Below are 19,294 nucleotides of genomic sequence, written 5' to 3' on the forward strand. Positions count from 1 at the left end.
AAGAATTATTATAGAAAGGTACGAACCGATGACTGTGTCCTACACAAAGGAGACTCAAAGATGCCTGAGCGGAAGTGCCCTGACGTCGGGATCATGTGCCTTGAATCTAAATCCTGAGGGGGGAGCAAAAACAAAAAAGGTGAGTGGACCAAAGTTATAATAATAGTACTAATAGTAAGAAAGCCGTTTTCTTTTTAAACATACTAACCCCCTGTTTTGAAAATACATACAATACTACATAGTAAGTTTTTTGAAAACTCTAGCATGCCATGAAATCATTCAAAAAACAAGTACGAGTAAAACCATGCTCAATAACGATGTTATCGTCGCTCGAAGGCAAATCCATAAATCTCATCAATATTGTACTCTCTAGGGGTATCATAGTCGCCCGAAAACAGTACTTATCCATCACCCGAAGGTGAAGCTGTACAACACTGGGTTATGCTAGTGAAGAAACATGGTAGGCCTCATCACCCGAAGGCGAAGCTGTACGACTAGGGGTTATGCCGGAGAAGAAATATATACATAGATATCCTCAAGTATGTCCTATGGCCATAGACATCTACATACCCGTGTTGTGTGGATGTGTTGTGTGATAACCCACTAGATAAATACAAAAAACATATCTCAAAATTTCATCTCAAATCCGTATTCATAAATCCGTAATATCAATTATATTCGAAAGCCATAGAATTTCATATACGAGAATCCGATGATTCATAACCTTTCGTAAAACATAATTTCGATAAACCATAAGTATTTCGTAATGCAATTTAAATAAATCATAAATTATACGTAAACCATAAATATGGAAATCCAGAAAACATAATATAAAACATGCTTAATTTCTGAAATATGAAATGCATGCAAGCCTAACATTTTATAAAAACATGCAAGTTTAGAAGGGGTCCACCTACAAATATTTTGTTGCCTGGAACCGCTCAAGCTAGCGAGGATGGAGTCACTTTCCACCGATGCACTTAACTAGGGACCATTTAGTAAAACTCGACTACAATGTTAGAATTTGGGAAAATGGATGACGAATTTGGATTCGGCACGTCAAAAAAACATAAGGAGGGACCTCACGTTACCCCTAACGCGTTGCTGCATGAGCCACCACAAGGCGGCGACTGGCAACCCTGACTCATTGAAAAATTCAACAACTCTAAAAATTTCCAAAATTTACAATAATGAAGATCTCAATGAAGGAATAACTTTCATACATAGGCCGAAGTCCAATTCGACCGGGAAGTGGCCTGAAAACCACCACGAACCGTCGGGAACCTTAGATTGGGTGGTTGTCGATTTATCCTCTCCGATGCTCTGCCGCCCCCAAACTTGTTTGGGGTTTAATCCTGGCCTCAAGGGGAGTCGAGCCACAGTGGTGGTCGACAATAGTGGTTGCAGAAACGACGAATCGCCGATGCGATGTCCTCAAATCCGTCGGCTTCAATCTTCATGAATTAGGGTCAAATGTCTTCGATTTTGGGGTGGAATTGGTAGAGGGAGGGTCATGGAGTCGAATGCAGGTGGTGGCAACGGTCAATTTTTTGGGAAAACGCCGGCATCGACGTAGGGGTGTTCGTAGGAATTAGGTCGGGTCGCGAGTCGAATGGAGGGTCTGGGTTTGCACCCCTCTCATTTCTCTCATTTTCTTTCCATCACAACCACACACGTGGCATCATCTGAATGCTCCAGCAAAATCTGGAGTCTTCCAGATTTATGGTCAAATGACCATTTTGCCTTCAACTTCGTTTGTTAATAACTCTTTTGTTATAACTCCAAATTCGATTCTGCTTGCGCCCATGCGTTTGTCGTGACAAGTACTACGAGGATACACCAAGAAAACGGATCTTACGTGATACGACAAGGCAGTCAAACAAAGTCAACGCATTTACCTCGAACGATAGTTTCGTAATTTCATATTTTAAAATTATAAAAACCGTAATTTTTGGGGATGGTTCGTTACACAATAAGTATTTTACATTTTATTGAAAATCAAAATGCAAAATAAAAGTTATCAATTTTTTGTACAAATGAGAGTCGCGATCTAAATAGGTGCCTAGGTGAATTTAGACAGACGCTAGACAGACTAAACGGGTGCTTAGACACTAGACCGACGCTTAAGCAGATCTAGACACAAGCGCACTTTACGCGGGAATTTTTAGAACAACTGTAGCAAAACTTATCTTTCTTCTTCTTATAAGCAACCCGACCCAAGGGGGAAGGTTCATCTATAGCTAAGCAGTATGTACGACTTCAGATTTGCACTTATCACATGCCAGACACGTGACATCATGCCTGGCACCTGCCTTCTAAAAGAAGGGGCCCACCGAAAATCGAAATGATTCCAGAACCCAAAGGCTGCGTTTCCTCCAAGAACAAATCATCAGGATCTCTAAATGCTCTGTGAACACAGATGATCCCAACCCTCACCATCACCGCTGTCAGCAGCAGCGACAACACGCTCGTCACTAAGATCGCGATCACGAGCGACTGCTCCGACGATCGGCGCCCGTAGAAGAAGATCTACGCTCCGGTAAGGGAGACGAGGGTGAGAAGAGAGAAGGGGTTGGAGATGAGGGAGTAGGCGAGTACGACCGCGAGTACGATGAGGTAGTTGACGCTAAAGTAGGCGGCATTGGTGAGCGAGGTCGGCCTGGTGAAGGCAGTGCGGTCGATGAGCTCGGTCCAAGGGCGGCTGTTGGAGAGAGCGTGGCGATAGAGCGCGGAGATGCGCGTGAGGAAGGGTCGGAGGAATAAGAGTAGATTGGTGCCAGACCGTTGGGATTGCTGGAGGGAAGACTGTTGGGTCGAAACTGGGATCAGGGAAGGCGATGACATTGTTGTAAATAAGTGAGAAGTTCGGGGGTAAGTTTGGAAGAACAGAGATGACTGAAACAAGACTGTGACGACTTTTCTTTCTTCAGAGATAAAAAGGATGGTTTTATAGGATTTGGGGTTGAAGAATCCGAGGCCGTTGATCTAGGGATCGACGGTGAATATTATATTGGATGGTTGAATGTGTTTGGACCCGTTGTTTGCTTTTCTTGCTGTATCAGTTGTGGCACACTGTATGCATAAGCCGTAATCACGCGGATAGATTGCGTCTTTGACCATGAGTAGTTCATCATCTGAGCGATAAGATACCGTTACAGTGATATTTTTGTAAGTTTTTCTTCTCAGAATTCAAGGGTACAATAAGGGGTACGCTATTTGCCACTCAAACTGCTAAAGAAAATGTTATTCGCGAGGTAATGGATTAAGGATTGGTTTGGTATTACTGTGTTTTGAAAAAAAGCTGCTGTGAGAATAAGCAGTTGTGCTATGAGAATAAGCGGATGTGAAATAAATCAGCAGAGTGTTTGGTAAACTTTTTTGTAAAAGTGCTTTTGGAAAAAAAAAACAGTTTGATAGTGGGTCTTTTCATTAAAGGAGTACTGTAGCTCCGTGTGCTTTGAAAAAAAACCAGTTTTCTAAAGCTGCAAATAGCAGCTTCAACTTTTTCTTTGATTTCAGCTTATTCTCGCAGCATCTTCCAAAATAAGCATTTTTTTTCAGTTTACCAAACACCTAAAACCCTCATAATTTTTTTCATTGCTGTTTTTTTTTAAGTACCTCACTCCCAATTCACCCCTAAGACAACAAGGATGTGACCATTCTTATTAGTATTTTCAATGTATTTCTATGTTTACTCAGTGCGTGATTTGCCGTAATTAGAAGTTTCTTATTGTGTCTTTGTTTGAAGTGCTCTTAGAGTGATGATAATAGTTTTAAAACAAAACTTTACACGTGATTTTGAAGCGACAATTTAAATGTATATTTTTTGTGAAATACCGATACACATTTATGGAAAAATGTCGATACTGAGTGAAAACTTTGAAAAACTTTATAAAGGTAGAAACTACACGACTTAAAAAAATACTTAATTGTTTAAGCATTCATCGATTAAACATATAATCTTTATATTGATGTGGTTTAAATTCGCAATTAGAATCAAACTTATGAAAAATTTATTAGTAGATGGTTTAAGAAATAGATCGTTATTTTCATTCTTGCCATAGATTATAAAAACTATAAAAGCATTTAAAAGAGCTTTTAGTTTTTGTTATTTTTAAACATTTAATGTGATTTTTTAACAAACGATATTATTTATATTAAAGAGGAGGAAATGGGCTTAACTTCAAATAAGCTAACAATAATCTGATCTAAATTTATTTTTAATGAAAATCTAATTTAAAATTTCTCATTCATTAATAATGATAAATATCATTAAATCGTAATATTAAATGATTACCTTTAATGTGATTCCTATGAACGCAAAAGCACTTTCAAACCGACTGCAAGAAGAGCACACAGTGAAAGAAACCCCTTGAGTTTTTTTTTCTTCCAGATTCTGATGTGGGAATCGACGTCTTTTCTTTGAACACCCAGTCATCTGTTTATGCTTTTGACCACCAAAGCCGAAGCCTCCTTTGTGGGCTTTTACTTTACTTCATTTGTCCAAATCCAAATAAAGTCCAATCCTCAAAAATACCCATTCAACCTTCTCTCCCTTCTTTAGTCTCCACCCACCTCTCACTCTCTCTTATCCAATCTATTATATTTATACCTAATTTATAATTAATGAGATCGAACTCGTACTAGAATATATATGCATAAACGAAAAAACATTATTTTGTGAGTTGGATTAGTTGATCACTCATTTTTTCTACATTTAAGCTCAGACCGCAATCCAACTATGCATAAGTAGTAAAATGTCATTTGGTGAGTTAGGTTAGTTGATTACGATCGTTTTTTTCTAGGTTTAAGCTTGGACCGTAATCTAACTATTCAAAATTAGAATAATTCTGATGAGAATGAAGCTCAACTTTCTGTATATAAAATTAGAATAATTTAGAATACTGTTTTATTCGGAATGAAAAATATAGAAAAACTTGCAGTCCCGAAAATCTAGAAAAAGCAAAATAATTCAAAAAGTCCAGACGAAAACCTGCCTTTCTCTTTCCCTCTTCAATCTTCATCCGTTCCCCACCACAAACCGCGTGTTTTCCAATCACCTTCCGCGAACCTCTAAATAATACTATTCAACTGCTTCTGCTCACCCTCAGTGCTTTTAGCTTCTGGCTTTTGGCTTATTGCTTATTGGTTAATACCCAAAACGGAATTCTGAAATTCTGAAATCCAAAAATCCCAAAAATTAAAACCAATTTTCCTCTCAATTTCACAACCCTAAAAGTTTATCTTCACCGAGGCATCAAATCAAACACTTGGAGGGCACTCTCTGATACTGCAGTACAATGGCTGAGAACGGCGAAGAGAAATTGTTGGCTATGGCGCGCCACATAGCCAAGACTCTGGGCCACAACGATAATATGGCCGACGATATTTTGCAGATTTTTTCCAACTTCGACGGTAGGTTCTCTCGCGAGAAATTGGCTTCCGACGACGAACGAACTCGGAGCTGTGCTGCTCTCGAGCTTTCGCTGAAGTCGCTGGACCGTCAGATCTCGCAGTATGTGGCCACTGACCACCCAATCTGGTCCGACTCCGCCGATTCCGCGGCGTTTCTTGACTCGATCGACGAGCTCATCGTTACCATCAGAGACTGGACTCCGATGGCCGACGACAAGTCCGTCAGCGTCTGCCTGACGGGCGCCGAGGATCTTATGCAGCACGCTATGTTCCGGCTCGAGGACGAGTTCAGATCCTTGGTCGAACGCGGCGCCGAGTCACGAGAATTGACTCGGGCGTTTCGCGGCGAGTCGAATGGCGCGTTGTCGTTTGACTCCGGAGATGATGATGAAGAAGAAGAGGAGGTGATCGGGGACGGTGAGGAACACCAGATCCCTGTTGCGCAGCCGATTGGCGACTACGACATCGTGATCGACGCGCTTCCTTCTGGAACCATCAACGACCTCCATGAGATCGCGAAGCGGATGGTGGCGGCGGGTTTCGGAAAGGAGTGCTCGCACGTGTACTCCAGCTGCCGGAGAGAGTTCCTGGAAGAGAGCTTGTCGAGGCTAGGGTTGCAGAAGCTGAGCATCGAAGAGGTCCAGAAGACGCCATGGCAGGACCTGGAGGACGAAATCGAGCGGTGGATCAAATCAGCAAACGTCGCGCTTCGGATTCTGTTTCCGAGCGAGCGACGACTCTGCGATCGCATCTTCTACGGCCTCTCCTCCGCCGCGGACCTCTCGTTCATGGAGGTTTGCCGAGGCTCGACTATTCAGATACTGAATTTCGCCGACGCGGTGGCAATAGGGAGCCGATCGCCAGAGCGATTGTTCAGGATTCTCGACGTGTTCGAGACTTTGCGGGATTTGATGCCCGAATTCGAGTCAGTGTTCTCCGATCAGTACTGCTTGTTTCTCCGGAACGAAGCGATTACGATTTGGAAAAGGTTAGGCGAAGCGATCAGAGGCATTTTCATGGAGTTGGAGAATCTGATCAGTCGCGACCCTGCGAAAACTCCAGTTCCTGGCGGCGGATTGCATCCAATCACTCGATATGTGATGAATTATCTCCGGGCAGCTTGCCGATCGCGCCAGATCCTCGAGCAGGTTTTCGAGGACAGTGCTGCGGTCTCTCATCAACCCAAGGTTGATGACCGAAGCTCGTCCATGTCCGTACAAATGGCGTGGATTATGGAGCTTCTGGAGAGCAATTTGGAAGCCAAGTCAAAGATTTACCGGGACTCTGCTTTGTGCTATGTTTTCATGATGAACAATGGGAGGTACATTGTGCAGAAAGCGAAAGACAGCGAGTTGGGATTGCTATTGGGCGATGATTGGATCCGAAAACACACTGCGAAAGTCCGGCAGTACCATGTGAATTACCAGAGAAGCTCATGGAACAAGGTGCTTGGAGTGTTGAAGCTCGATAGCGGCTCATTGGCGCCAAGTGCTGCGGTCAAGTCCATGAAGGAGAAGCTCAAGTTGTTCAACATCTACTTCGACGAGATCTGTAAAACGCAGTCCAATTGGGTAGTTTTCGACGATCAGCTCAGAGGCGATTTGATAATTTCGCTTGTCAAAATCTTGTTGCCAGCGTATCAGAGCTTCATCGGTAGGTTTCCGAATGTTCCGGAAATCGGATGGCATGATAAGTACATTAAGTATGCTACTGAGGACGTTGAAGCTAAGATCAATGACCTGTTCCGCGGCAGTAGAGGATCCGCCGGCGCTGGTGGTGGCCGGAAGTGAAGAAGCTAAAGCTGCTAGGGACGATTCGCCTTGTATGTAATCGAAAACAAGTTTACAGAAAGTTTTGTTTATGAATTGAAAGCTTTGTAATCTAGATGTTTGGTTGTGTTTAAGTACAGTTTTATTTCTATCTGTGATAACTAGACGTCGAAGCCAAGATGTCGATCGGAAACCGGTTTTTCGCGTCTGAAAAGCTCCCCGAACGGGAGTATGGAACTGGAACTGCATTATCAGTATCGATCATCTGCCCGATAGGGATGGCCGGACCGAGTAATCGACGGCCGCGATTGATTACGATAAGCAAACTTGGGAAGCACATTCTTCTCTAGGTACTTTGAGAGGTACTGGTAAGTTGCTTCGGTTGGATGTATGCTATCCCAAAACAAGTACTCCGAGTCATCGGCGCATACCGGAGTCAGTGCATTGCACAAAGGCCCTGCTTCCACAAACCCAGTACCGCAGCAACCTCTTTTCGTTACCACAAAACCTTATAAGAAAAAATTACGAAATTAGGATCTATATGCTCTGCAGACATAGTACCAGTGTAATTTAGATAAAGGGGACGGATCTATAGCATCATTTTTTTACATCATTTTTTACACACGTTTATGTGAGGCCTATCCCGTATTGTATCTCAATGATCTGGTCTGCCCCAAAAAATTATGTCTACCAAAAATCACCAAAATTTGATACTATATGATCATTGGATTATGAGTTTAGGATGTCTTTGCAGAACCGTATTCGTCTATTTTCTTCATTACAAATGAATGTCTTAATGGTTTTGGATTTGTCTTATTTTTTGCAAGAAAATGATCTATAGCATCACTTTTTGTCATAATTTTTTACACACGTTTTTGTGAGGCCTATCCCATATTGTATTTCAATGATCTGAACTGTCTATGTTTTAGGTCTTCTCTAAAAAATCATGTCTACCAAAAATCACCAAAATTTGATACTATATGACCATTGGATTATGAGTTTAGGATGTCTTTGCAGAACCATATTCGTTTATTTTCTTCACTACAAATGAATGTCTTAATGGTTTTGAATTTGTCTAATTTTTTGCAAGAAAATGATCTATGAATAACGTTATAAAAAAAATAGGCACTTCGGATCATAAAATACATTGAAATGGATTCCACAAAAACATGTGTAAAAAATTGTACTACAAATCCGCCCTTAGATAAATAATTTAATATAAATGTTTCTTACCAAATTTATGTGGATTGTTGATCATGTCAATCAACGGCTCATAGACATCTAAATAAACAATTCTGCTCCCTGGCAACAGTGACTGCATTTTCGACAATAGTTTGACAAGCTTTTGATTGTATATTTGGGAATCTGAATTCTCATCATCTACACATCGTCCATCTTTTGGTTTCCCAAATTTTACAGTAACTTGTATGGGAAGGCAACCAACTGGAGGAAGCCCTGCTATTGCCATTTTTCTGCATCCAAGCTCATACAGTTCCTACATATATACAGATATAAAAACACATCAAAGTACTACCTGTTCAATATAATACGAAAAATACTCGCGTCTTGATGAGGAAGGAGCTATTCATCTTACGTACAAATTGCAGTTTGATATATGCTCATAAATGTTCAATCTGGTGATTTTTGATGAATTATTTATGCATACATGTCAGATTATGATTTGTAAAAAAGAATGACTAAGCGAAGTTTCTGCAAAACGGTGATCTTATATAATAAATATTATAATCTTTTCACTGTGTGAAGGGAAAACTGATGTTACAGAATGGTTCTTGTAACTATGCATGCTTCACATGTTTAAGATTTTTCTGAAAGATCCAAATTCAAGTTTTGAAAAAGTGCGGCCCAAGACAACAAGACTTCTCACTTGGCGAGAGTTGTCGGAAGGAGGAATGTTAATCGTACACAACCTTACCCTTACTTTGCAAATATGTTGTTTCCACGACTCGAACTCATGCCATTTCAATCACAAAAGAGCAACATTTCCGTTGCATCAAGGCTAGCCCTTTCCAAATTGAAGTTTTCAAAAGAAAAAAAATATCGCAGGTGAAAATATGCACGTGAAAGGGATGGGAATTTACCTCAATAAATATGTGTAGCTTATTCAGCAGAAAATCTTGGTATCCACTAATGTTGAACTCTAATCTTCTTGTGGGAATGTCATAGAAATTAAAACCAAAGTCATTAGTACCTGCACTTACTACAACCAATGAACTAGTAATCAACTTCTTTGCCTCCTTATCCCCTAAAATCCTCTCAACTCTCACTGCATATTCCTTGAACAACTCAATCTGCTTCGAAAACGCTAGGATTCCGGCGCCAGCAGCGGTTATATCATCGTATCCGGATCCACCTGACGCGAAGCAGACGCCGGTGATGAGGTCGTTATCCGAAAGGCTCGGGTCGAGAAAAGGAGGAACTGTTTGCTTGATGTTTAAAATGGAGACCAAAAAGTCAGGAACTAGTTTTCCATTGGAGAATCTGCCTGTGGGGATTTGGCCAGGGAAATCTTTGCCATAAGGGTAATGGTTGCCCTTGAACAATGTTTTGAGGTAATTGTTGTTGCCAGTGTCGACTGTTGAATCGCCAAACACTAGAACTGCTGGGAATTTTGGTGCAGGATTTGTGGCATCGCAAGTGTTGGAATTGGAAATGTGCACTAGGAGAAGAATAATAAAGAGTGTTGTGGGTGCCATTTTTGTAACTTGTTTTAGAAACACATATATTTTGGATTTATAGGGTTATAGGCCATCAAATAAAGTGTTGGATTGAGAACCATGAAAGTTAAAATATATGGAGATGAAGGTAGAAACTTGGCATGGATGTCAAGTTATGTATATTTTCTTTAGAACACCACTATGTATAACTAGACCACGTGTTATGGACGAAGTGGTTGATCTTGTACCCTAAAAATGAGTAAGGTCAATTACGTTGTCAACCCATGTACAATACGTGAACATATCATATTAAAATTTTTCCTTTACATAAGTCATTCTTCTTTACATGCAAATCACAGTCTGACACATAAAAACATAATGTGCTAAAACCACAAAAAATATGTTTATATAATCGTGTCAAATTATGATTTTTCGAAAGACACCCATAACCCATCTTTTTCTTAAAGCATTAGTGTTAGTGGGAGTGAAAGGTATGATGCGGTGCATGGTGATTAAATATTGGTCACTGATTTTGTTTCACTGTATGTGCCTTTGGGTGGTTTTCTGAAATTTGGAGCTAAGACAGTGTTGGTACTTGGTATGTGTTGTTTTCGTTTGTGGATGACATTTTCCACTAACTTTGCAATGCTTCTTACGTCTATCCGTCGTGTAGTTGAGGCATCGGTTCTCTTGGTTTGTAAGGGAAACAACAATGTAGAACTTAGAACTTCTCTTTCTTTTTTGTTTTTTCGGTTATATATCTACACTACGACCAAAAATCTTTTAAATGACAACGTTGTAACTACATAGAAGAGGATAAGATAAATGTTCTATATCACGAAAAGATTGTTGTATAAGTATCCAAAAATGCTTCTAAGAGTAATTTGAACTTAACAACCAAGGAAAATATTCTGAGGTTTGATCAGTTTAACTATTCATACTACTTTACTCTCCACCTTAACTAAATGATGAGTATCGTTCAAATATTTCATTTTAAAAAATTCGTTTCATTACTTTCTCTCGTGAATGCATTCCTTCTATATAAGATTTTCTACCCAGTTACCACCAAAGAAATCAAAGAATCATATTGGAGACCTAATCATTATCTGCTGAAATTTCAATGAAACTGGATTTTTTAACCCTTAGACCTAAAATTGGTATCCACAACCACAACATGTTTAGTATATAGAGGGCAGGTGATCCGAAAAAACAAGAGGGGTTGGTTGAGGCTGACCCTTTGCTTACCAATTCCCAACTCAAAAGTTGGGCTGGAGTTATGGAACAAACCTTGGGCTCTATTGGTTACAATTAAGAAACATAAAAAGTCCATGTGTGTTAAAAAATAAGAAACATTTAACGAAGGACAGAACTAAAAATTGTCAAGGGATGCTAAAAACTTTCTTATTTGAATATTCTCGTTCTACATTTTCAGATCTCCTTTTCGTTCTGCAATGTTATATAACGATTTGAACCTTATATTTTATGTATGTGATAATATTAATCATTAAAATCAGGCCCAAACAAGTGCAAAGTACAAGAAAAATTGTGTATTTTGTAACACTCTATAGCGGTTTGACGGTTGCCCAAAAAAACTAAACTTATCATATGTTGAAAAAATATCTGAAGCTGAAAATGGGGATTATAGCAAAATTTCACCCTTACCATAAGTGTAGATACAAGTGAATTAGTAACAAATTAATAATTAATGTTTCTGAAAAAAAAAAGTCTTAAAAGAATTGGAAATTGACAAATTGTTCATCTGCCCATTTCCAAGTGTCTTTTAAAAAAAATAAAAAATCATAGCATTTGCTCCCAATCCACCATATTATTGCAGGTCAGTTTGCATCTTTGCTACTTAATTTTATGCTCAACAGTCAATATGTAAATCGTATATGTGCTGTCCGGAAACTTGAACCATAGCTTACAACATATCTTTAAACTGGTAGTTGCAGTGACATGCTTCGATTTAAACTCAATTAAATCTCTGCATGCATGCATGACGAAATACGGTGCAAATATACTATTTCACTTGCAAGGGATGAGATCAGTAGATATCTCACCTGCTGCACATTCAATAGGAATCAAATTTTTATAACGATTTAATTTGCTGACAAAATCTGCAGTATCTAAGCACTGGTGAGAAAAAGATCTCAAGTTGTATGCCTAAAAGATCGAGCAGCTTCTCTAATAAGAAGGAAAAGGACAGCAGCTTATTTCGATCACGTCATTTTGGAAATACGACAATGTGCTGATCTTTTTGATGTTCACTATAATGTTATTTCAGGATTTAGGATGAGCTCGAGTTTAGGGTTTATGTTTTTTTGAGGTGCAACGATAGATTTTTTTTAATTTTTTTAATACAGGATCAAGGTAGGGTTTATGTTAAAAACATAAGGATAAGTCTAAATAGGACAATGGTAGAAACAATTGAAATAAGCCATTCCTGTAAGAAGAATGAAGTGGAAAATAGTGGTCCAAGTGAAAAGGATATCAATGATTAAACCAATGCCACATGTCAAGAGACTACAAAGGCTGGTATATTAGTTGGAATCTTGGTTGTCAGAGATATAGTTAGTTGGAATAAGGAGATATTCGGTTGACATAAGGAGGTAGTTAAAAGGAGGTTTACTTACTCTGTAAGATTGAGTTTTGGAAACACTTATATAAGTGTGGATTGCAAAACAATAGAAAGTAAGAAAGAAAAGATTACATTTACGTCTAACAATCTCTCTCAATATTTCATACTATTTTCTGTTCTTCTCAAGTTCATCCATTCTGCTATCTTTACATGGTATCATCGCCGGCCGATCGATCCGGTGCTTCCGCTCAGTCTCTAACACATTTCTTTCTCTTCTACACCCTCTAGTTTGCATTTCTGTGTGAATTTTGGCGTCAGGAAATATACAAGGCGCTTAGAAAATTGGTTTCTTCTCGTCTGCCCACCAACTATTTGATTAAAAGCATCAATGAAAGTGTTCTTCAAGAATTTGCAAAAATGGTTACAGCTGCTCAGCTGCAGATTGTTCAATCACCCATCACCAATCTTTTCTCCCCAATCTCCACTTCGGTCACAGTGAAATTGGATGACTCCAACTATATTACTTGGAGTTTTCAGGTCCGATTGCTTCTGGAAAGTCATGGGATCATGGGACTTGTGGATGGTTCAAGAAAGTGTTCATCAAGATTTGATAATGATTTGAATGCTGAAGGGGTCGAAAATGATGAATACCTGGTCTGGAAGATGCATGATCGTGCATTAATGCAGTTGCTTATTACTACACTGTCTTCGACTGCCATGTCCTGCATCATTGGGAGTAAGAGTCCTTGTGAGATGTGGCTCAATCTCACCGAACGATTTTCTGCTGTTACAAAGGTTACAATTTTTTAGATGAAGACAAAACTTCATAACATCAAGAAAGGGTCAGAATCTGTGTCTGTTTATCTTAAAAAAATCAAAGATGCAAGAGATCATCTTGCTGCAGCTGGGGTAATTTTTGATGATGATGATATTATCATCTTAGCGTTGAAAGGTTTATCTGCAGATTTCAACACATTTCAATGTGTGATCAGAGGAAGAGAAAATGGTATCTCTCTCAAAGATTTTCGGTCTTAACTATTGGCAGAAGAAGCTATCATTGAGCAATCTTTTGACAGTTCTTCTGGATTGCCTTTTGGTAGTGCCATGGTTGCTAGCACTCAATCTGATAAAGGGAAAACTCTTGTTCTCGATTAAGATTAACCAAGGTCTTCTTCTGATCAGTCATTCAAGTCAAATGGAGGATCAAGTTCTGTTAATCATAGTTATGGACATGGGTCATATAACAATTTCAATGGTGGCTATTCTAACTATGAAGGATATAAAGGGAATAATTTCAGAGGCAAAGGCAAAGGGAGATTTCAATATACTATTGGTCCTAGATTTTCAAATGGTAATCCTGGCATTCTTGGTACTCAACCATACCAATCTCACTGCCTAGATCATCCAGCTGACATTCCTATATGTCAAATATGCAATAAAAAGGGCCATGTTGCTGCAGACTGTTTTCAAAGGCATACTACTTCAACCTCGAGTTGTCCTACCCCTACTCAATGTCAAATTTGCTGGAAATATGGACACACAGCAGTTCAATGTTATCACAGGGGTAATTTTGCATATCAAGGAAGGCCTCCAACTGCTCATCTCTCTGCAATGCATGCAAATCATCAACCATAAGCACTATCTGAACAGTTTTGGATTGCATACACTGGTGCTACATCACATATGACATATGAGTTGGCAAACTTGGAGCTATCTACTCCATATCAGGGCATAGACACCATTACCACTGCAAGTGGTGCAAGTTTGAGTATTTCCAATATTGGTACCTCTAAATTGGTAGTTCCACAACACTTTCTTACACTTAGGAATGTTTTACATGTTCCAAAACTTTCACAACACCTGTTATCTATCTATTAACTCTGCAAAGACAATAGATGCATATTCATTTGTGATGATGTTTCTAATGGGATTCAGGATAAATCCACAAGGAAGATCCTACTTAAGGGGCTGTGTAGAGCTGGTTATTAACCTATACCATTCAACATTTCACAGAAGACATCATTTACCCTACCTGCATCACATTCATATTTTCTTGCAAAACCAATTCAGTCAAGCATATGGCATAAAAGACTAGGACACACATCCAATACAATCACTTCTGCAATTCTACTTCAAACTCAAGTCTCTACATCAATAGACCATGTTCATCGATCTGCACATCATGTTTAGAGGGAAAATTTACCAAGTTACCATTTGATTTTCCTGTACACAAATCTGTCATACCATTGGAAAAAATACATAGTGATGTATGGGGACCTGCCCCTTTACTTTCATATGAAGGATTTAGGTATTATGTAACCTTCACAGATGATTGTACTCAATACACATGGATTTTTCCATTAAGAAATAAATCAGAATTGTTTGCAACCTTTGCTCATTTTCATGCCTATTTGTGTACACAATTCTCTGCTATAGTTAAAGTTTTCCAATTTGATGGGGTGGTGAATTTACAAGCATTAAGTTTCAACAATTTCTATCACATCATGGTATTTTACATCAAAAATCATGTCCTTACACACTTGAACATAATGGATTGGCAGAAAGAAAACATACACATTGTAGAAACAACAATTACACTTCTTCAAACTGCAAAAGTGTCAGACCAATTCTGGTTTCATGCATGTAGTATTGCTTCTTATTTGATTAATAGGATGCCTTGTGCTTCTTTACATATGCAATCACCATTTCAAAAACTATACAACATAGTTCCTGATATTAAACATCTCAAAGTTTTTGGGTGTGCATGTTTTCCACTCTTAAAACCTTACAACACTTCTAAACTTCAGCCTAAAACTGCAACTTATGTGTTTCTGGGATATGTAGGTCAATATAAGGGGTTTATTTGTCTTAACATTGCAACTGGTAAAATTCTGGTGTCTAGGCATGTCTTATTTGATGAAAATAGCTTTCCATATTCCACTTCCAGTATGTGTCAACAGTCAAAATTGATTTCTGCATCATCTCCATTGAATGAATCCAATGCACACATCCATTCCTCATCTGTCACTCCAGTCATTACATTAACCAATCAAGCATCTACACCTTCATCTCATTCATTGTCATCTCGAACTACAAACTATTTGCCTATGCATTCATCTAGTGCCTCAGATTCATTGTATGCATCTAGAGCATCAGATTCTTTGGAAACAGTTGCATCTAGTGCTCCAGAATGTGTTTCTTGTCCCACAAATCATATTCCTCCATCACATATATATTGTGACCCTGCAATACATCCAACCAGCTCCACAACACATCACCCTTTCCCTGTGGATCCTGACTTTCAGCAGGAGTAACTAAGTGTTGTTCTACCAATACCAATGAATATACATCCTATGCAAGCCCGATCTAAAAATGGGGTGTTAAAAAAGAAAGCTTTTACTGCTACTATTGCTTCAAAACCTAAAACATTCAAAGCTGCATCTCAAGTTTCAGAATGACAGGTTGCAATGAATGAGGAAATAACTGTTTTTCACTCTCAAAAGACTTGGTCTTTAGTTCCATTACCACATGATAAGAACTTAGTTGGATGCAAATGGATTTACAAAATAAAGAAACATGTAGATGGGTCAGTGTTAAGGTATAAAGCTAGACTTATGGCACAAATGTATAGTTAAGAGGAGGGTGTTGATTACATGGAGACATTCAGTCCTGTTGTCAAACCTACAACTATAAGACTTATTTTTGCATTGGCTGCTCAATTCAAGTGGTCTCTTCGACAACTCGATGTAAATAATGCCTTTTTACATGGCATACTTCAAGAGGAAGTTTATATGGCCCAACCTTTAGGATTTGAAAGTGCCACATATCCTTCAAATTATGTGTGCAAGCTCCAGAAGTCATTATATGGGTTAAAACAGGCTCCCAGAGCCTGGAATGAGAGATTTACCAGTTTTTTACCAAGTCTCGAGTTTCAAGTCTCTCCTGCAGATCCTTCATTGTTTGTGCAATAGTTTTCAAATGGGACAATGTTATTGCTCTTATATGCTAATGATGTTATTCTCACTGGTAGCAGTTCACAATTAATCAGTCAAGTTGTCCAAGCTCTTACTCAAGAATTTGAAATGAAGGACTTGGGACAATTACATTTCTTTCTGGGATTGCAGATTACTTATACATCAGAAGGCTTGTTTGTATCACAGATAAAGTACATCACTGAGTTGGTTGATAAAGTGGATTTACAGGATTCTAAACCATGTAGCACATCATATCTACCCTATCACAGGTTACTTAAGGATGATGGACAACCTTATCACAGTCCTGAGCAATATAGGAGTGTTGTTGGTGCACTTCAGTATCTCACGTTTACAAGACCTGACATAGCGTTTGCAGTTAATCAGGCTTGTCAATTTATACATAATCCTATGGTCTCTCATGTCATTGCTGTAAAGAGAATCATTCGATATCTCAAAGGAACATCTACCTATGGTATTCATTTCAAACCAGGACCACTACATCTGCAATCTTATAGTGATGCAGATTGGGCAGGTGATCCAAATGACAAGAGATCCACTTCAAGTTTTGTTGTGTTTCTTGGTTCAAACCCTATTTCGTGGGTGTCGAAGAAACAACACACTGTGTCTCGATCTTCCACAGAAGCTGAATACCGTGCCCACGCAATTACAGCTGCTGAACTTGCTTGGATTCGACGGCTATTCTGTGATATGCATATTCCTTTACCTTCTTCTCCCATGATATATTGTGATAATATATCCGCTATTGCCCTATCTACAAATCCTATGTTCCATGCTAAGTCCAAACACATTGAAATAGACTATCATTTTGTTCAGGAGAGGGTCACTCGTGGAGATCTTCAAGTTCAGCATGTGCCCTCTGCCGATCAGTCTGCAGAGATACTTACAAAGGGTTTGTCTGCACCTTTGTTTCAGCAGCATTGTGCCAATCTAATGCTCAGTGCTCTCGAGCATCAGATTGAGGGGGGATGTAAGAAGAATGAAGTGGAAAATAGTGGTCCAAGTGAAAAGGATATCAATGATTAAACCAATGCCACATGTCAAGAGACTACAAAGGCTGGTATATTAGTTGGAATCTTGGTTGTTAGAGATATAGTTAGTTGGAATAAGGAGATATTCGGTTAACATAAAGAGGTAGTTAAAAGGAGGTTTACTTACTCTGTAAGATTAAGTTTTGGAAACACTTATATAAGTGTGGATTGTAAAACAATAGAAAGTAAGAAAGAAAAGAATACATTTACGTCTAACAATCTCTGTCAATATTTCATACTATTTTTTGTTCTTCTCAAGTTCATCCATTCTGCTATCTTTACAATTCCAAACTAATTTTCATTCTATAACAATTATGGATTTTGCTAAGGTATGCCGCTCATGCAGAGAATCTCTGAGCATTAATGTGATGTGTATATATACACATGAAACAATACTAAAAAATTGTCAACCTACAACTAATCGTAACACAACTCAACAATTATTTCTCAAAGCGATTGCACTTATGGCCCCGAGAAAAGAAAAAAAAGCTAAAGAAGACATATTGGTTTGGTCAGTTGGTCATATGGTGTATCTTAATTATCCTTTGAGCTTCCATTACCACTTTCTCTAAGGCAGTCCCTTAATAACTCCTTTAAAGCCTTGACGCTGGCTTATGTATTGGCCTGTTGCACTTAGACTTTATATCTTGCTTTCAACTTTTGTTTTTTTGGGTTTTGGGTTTATATCTCTTTTTTTTGTTAAGTAAAGAATAATATTAACTGGGCAAAGAACAGAGAACAACCAAAGAAAACAACAAAGCCTAATCCAGGCATGGGAAGGCGACCAGAAAGCCTAGAGCCTAAGGGTAGCAACATTCCAATTATAAAAGACCATCATGTTAATGGTGGAGGGCTTAACATATCAACTACAAATTCTGCAACCTCTCCCATCTATAATGGTTTCGTATGCTTAATTAAAGCTTTGTTTGGTGTGCTTTACTGTTGCACTAAAAAACTAGTGACCATGTATGTCCATAGCTTCCACTTCTTCCTCGCCCTCATTGAGCTCTCTCCAATAAAATCATGTACTTCGATTTGGAACAGTGCATAATATGTCACTTTGTGCTTGATTCGATAAAGTGGTTTACAGCAGAAGTGGACAGGTCCTTGAGTTGTGATTGCTGCAGTTTGAGAGGTGCATGTTAAGAGATCTTTAAAGTTAAATCAAATAAATTAAATCAATCACACGGACTAGCTAGTTGTTCTTTTTCAATATTAGAAGAGGTCGCTGTGATATATTTGAAAGTTAGCCTTTTCTTTTCTCATGTGAACTCAAAATACAAATTGTTAAAATTAAACCTCAAGTTGTTGCTAAGAGCACTTCCACCGTGCTCTTTTGTCCTGTGGACAGGCTCCATTTGCAATCCATTTCCCTCACAAACTAGCTCCAGCCCATTCGGGCAATTGGGCTAAGGAGGAGCCTGTGGAAGAAAGCAGGCGGGAGTCCAAGGTCCGAGCTTCTGAGGAGGAGTGATGCAAGGTTGACATCAGCATGATGTCAGCCACGTTATAAAAAATTTTGTATCAGGCGCGTGCGAGTGGAGGGCGTGTTACCGACAAGATTTCAAGCAATGGGGCCTGCGTTGCAATCCACTAAGTGGCAGGTGAATCTGGGCCGTTTGATTTCCATATCAATGGTACAGATTGTTCCGATTTTAAAAATTAAGAAAAAGTAGAAATGTTTCAAGGGGACACGTGTCACAATCTTGATTGTTGGATTTCAATTTTTTTTGTAATCCAATGGTTCAGCTTAATTAAGTTAATAAAAAAAATAAAAAAAATAAAAAATTATATATATATTTTTTGTATAAATACCTTACCATTTTCTCTCACC

General features: G+C 38.8%; 2 protein-coding genes across 2 annotated transcripts; one reads left to right on the plus strand and one right to left on the minus strand.

Annotated features, from left to right (window-relative positions):
• Positions 1-5,114: 5,114 nt before the first annotated feature.
• LOC103412780 (GDSL esterase/lipase At2g30220-like) lies at positions 5,115-9,947 on the minus strand. Its single transcript, XM_008351310.4, has 3 exons — positions 9,284-9,947; positions 8,418-8,679; positions 5,115-7,692 (listed from the first exon to the last, which is right to left on the minus strand). Exons 1-3 carry the CDS (start codon positions 9,896-9,898, stop codon positions 7,436-7,438), a joined length of 1,134 nt encoding a protein of 377 aa, XP_008349532.2. The 5' UTR covers positions 9,899-9,947; the 3' UTR covers positions 5,115-7,435.
• LOC103412781 (exocyst complex component EXO70B1-like) lies at positions 5,301-7,318 on the plus strand. Its single transcript, XM_008351312.4, has one exon. It carries the CDS (start codon positions 5,301-5,303, stop codon positions 7,203-7,205), a length of 1,905 nt encoding a protein of 634 aa, XP_008349534.2. The 3' UTR covers positions 7,206-7,318.
• Positions 9,948-19,294: the final 9,347 nt, after the last annotated feature.

This window comes from Malus domestica, chromosome 11 (genome assembly GCF_042453785.1).
Source record: "Malus domestica chromosome 11, GDT2T_hap1".
Taxonomy (NCBI): domain Eukaryota; kingdom Viridiplantae; phylum Streptophyta; class Magnoliopsida; order Rosales; family Rosaceae; genus Malus; species Malus domestica.

What these genes read in the sequence shown, in the direction of transcription:
- LOC103412781 (XM_008351312.4), top strand. Translation starts at nt 5,301, where the DNA reads ATGGCTGAGAACGGCGAAGAGAAATTGTTGGCTATGGCGCGCCACATA.
- LOC103412780 (XM_008351310.4), bottom strand. Translation starts at nt 9,898, where the DNA reads ATGGCACCCACAACACTCTTTATTATTCTTCTCCTAGTGCACATTTCC. An exon ending in AGCTACACATATTTATTGAG is followed by an intron (nt 8,680 to 9,283) that starts GTAAATTCCCAT and finishes GTATATATGTAG; the next exon opens with GAACTGTATGAGCTTGGATG. An exon ending in CAACAATCCACATAAATTTG is followed by an intron (nt 7,693 to 8,417) that starts GTAAGAAACATT and finishes TTTTCTTATAAG; the next exon opens with GTTTTGTGGTAACGAAAAGA.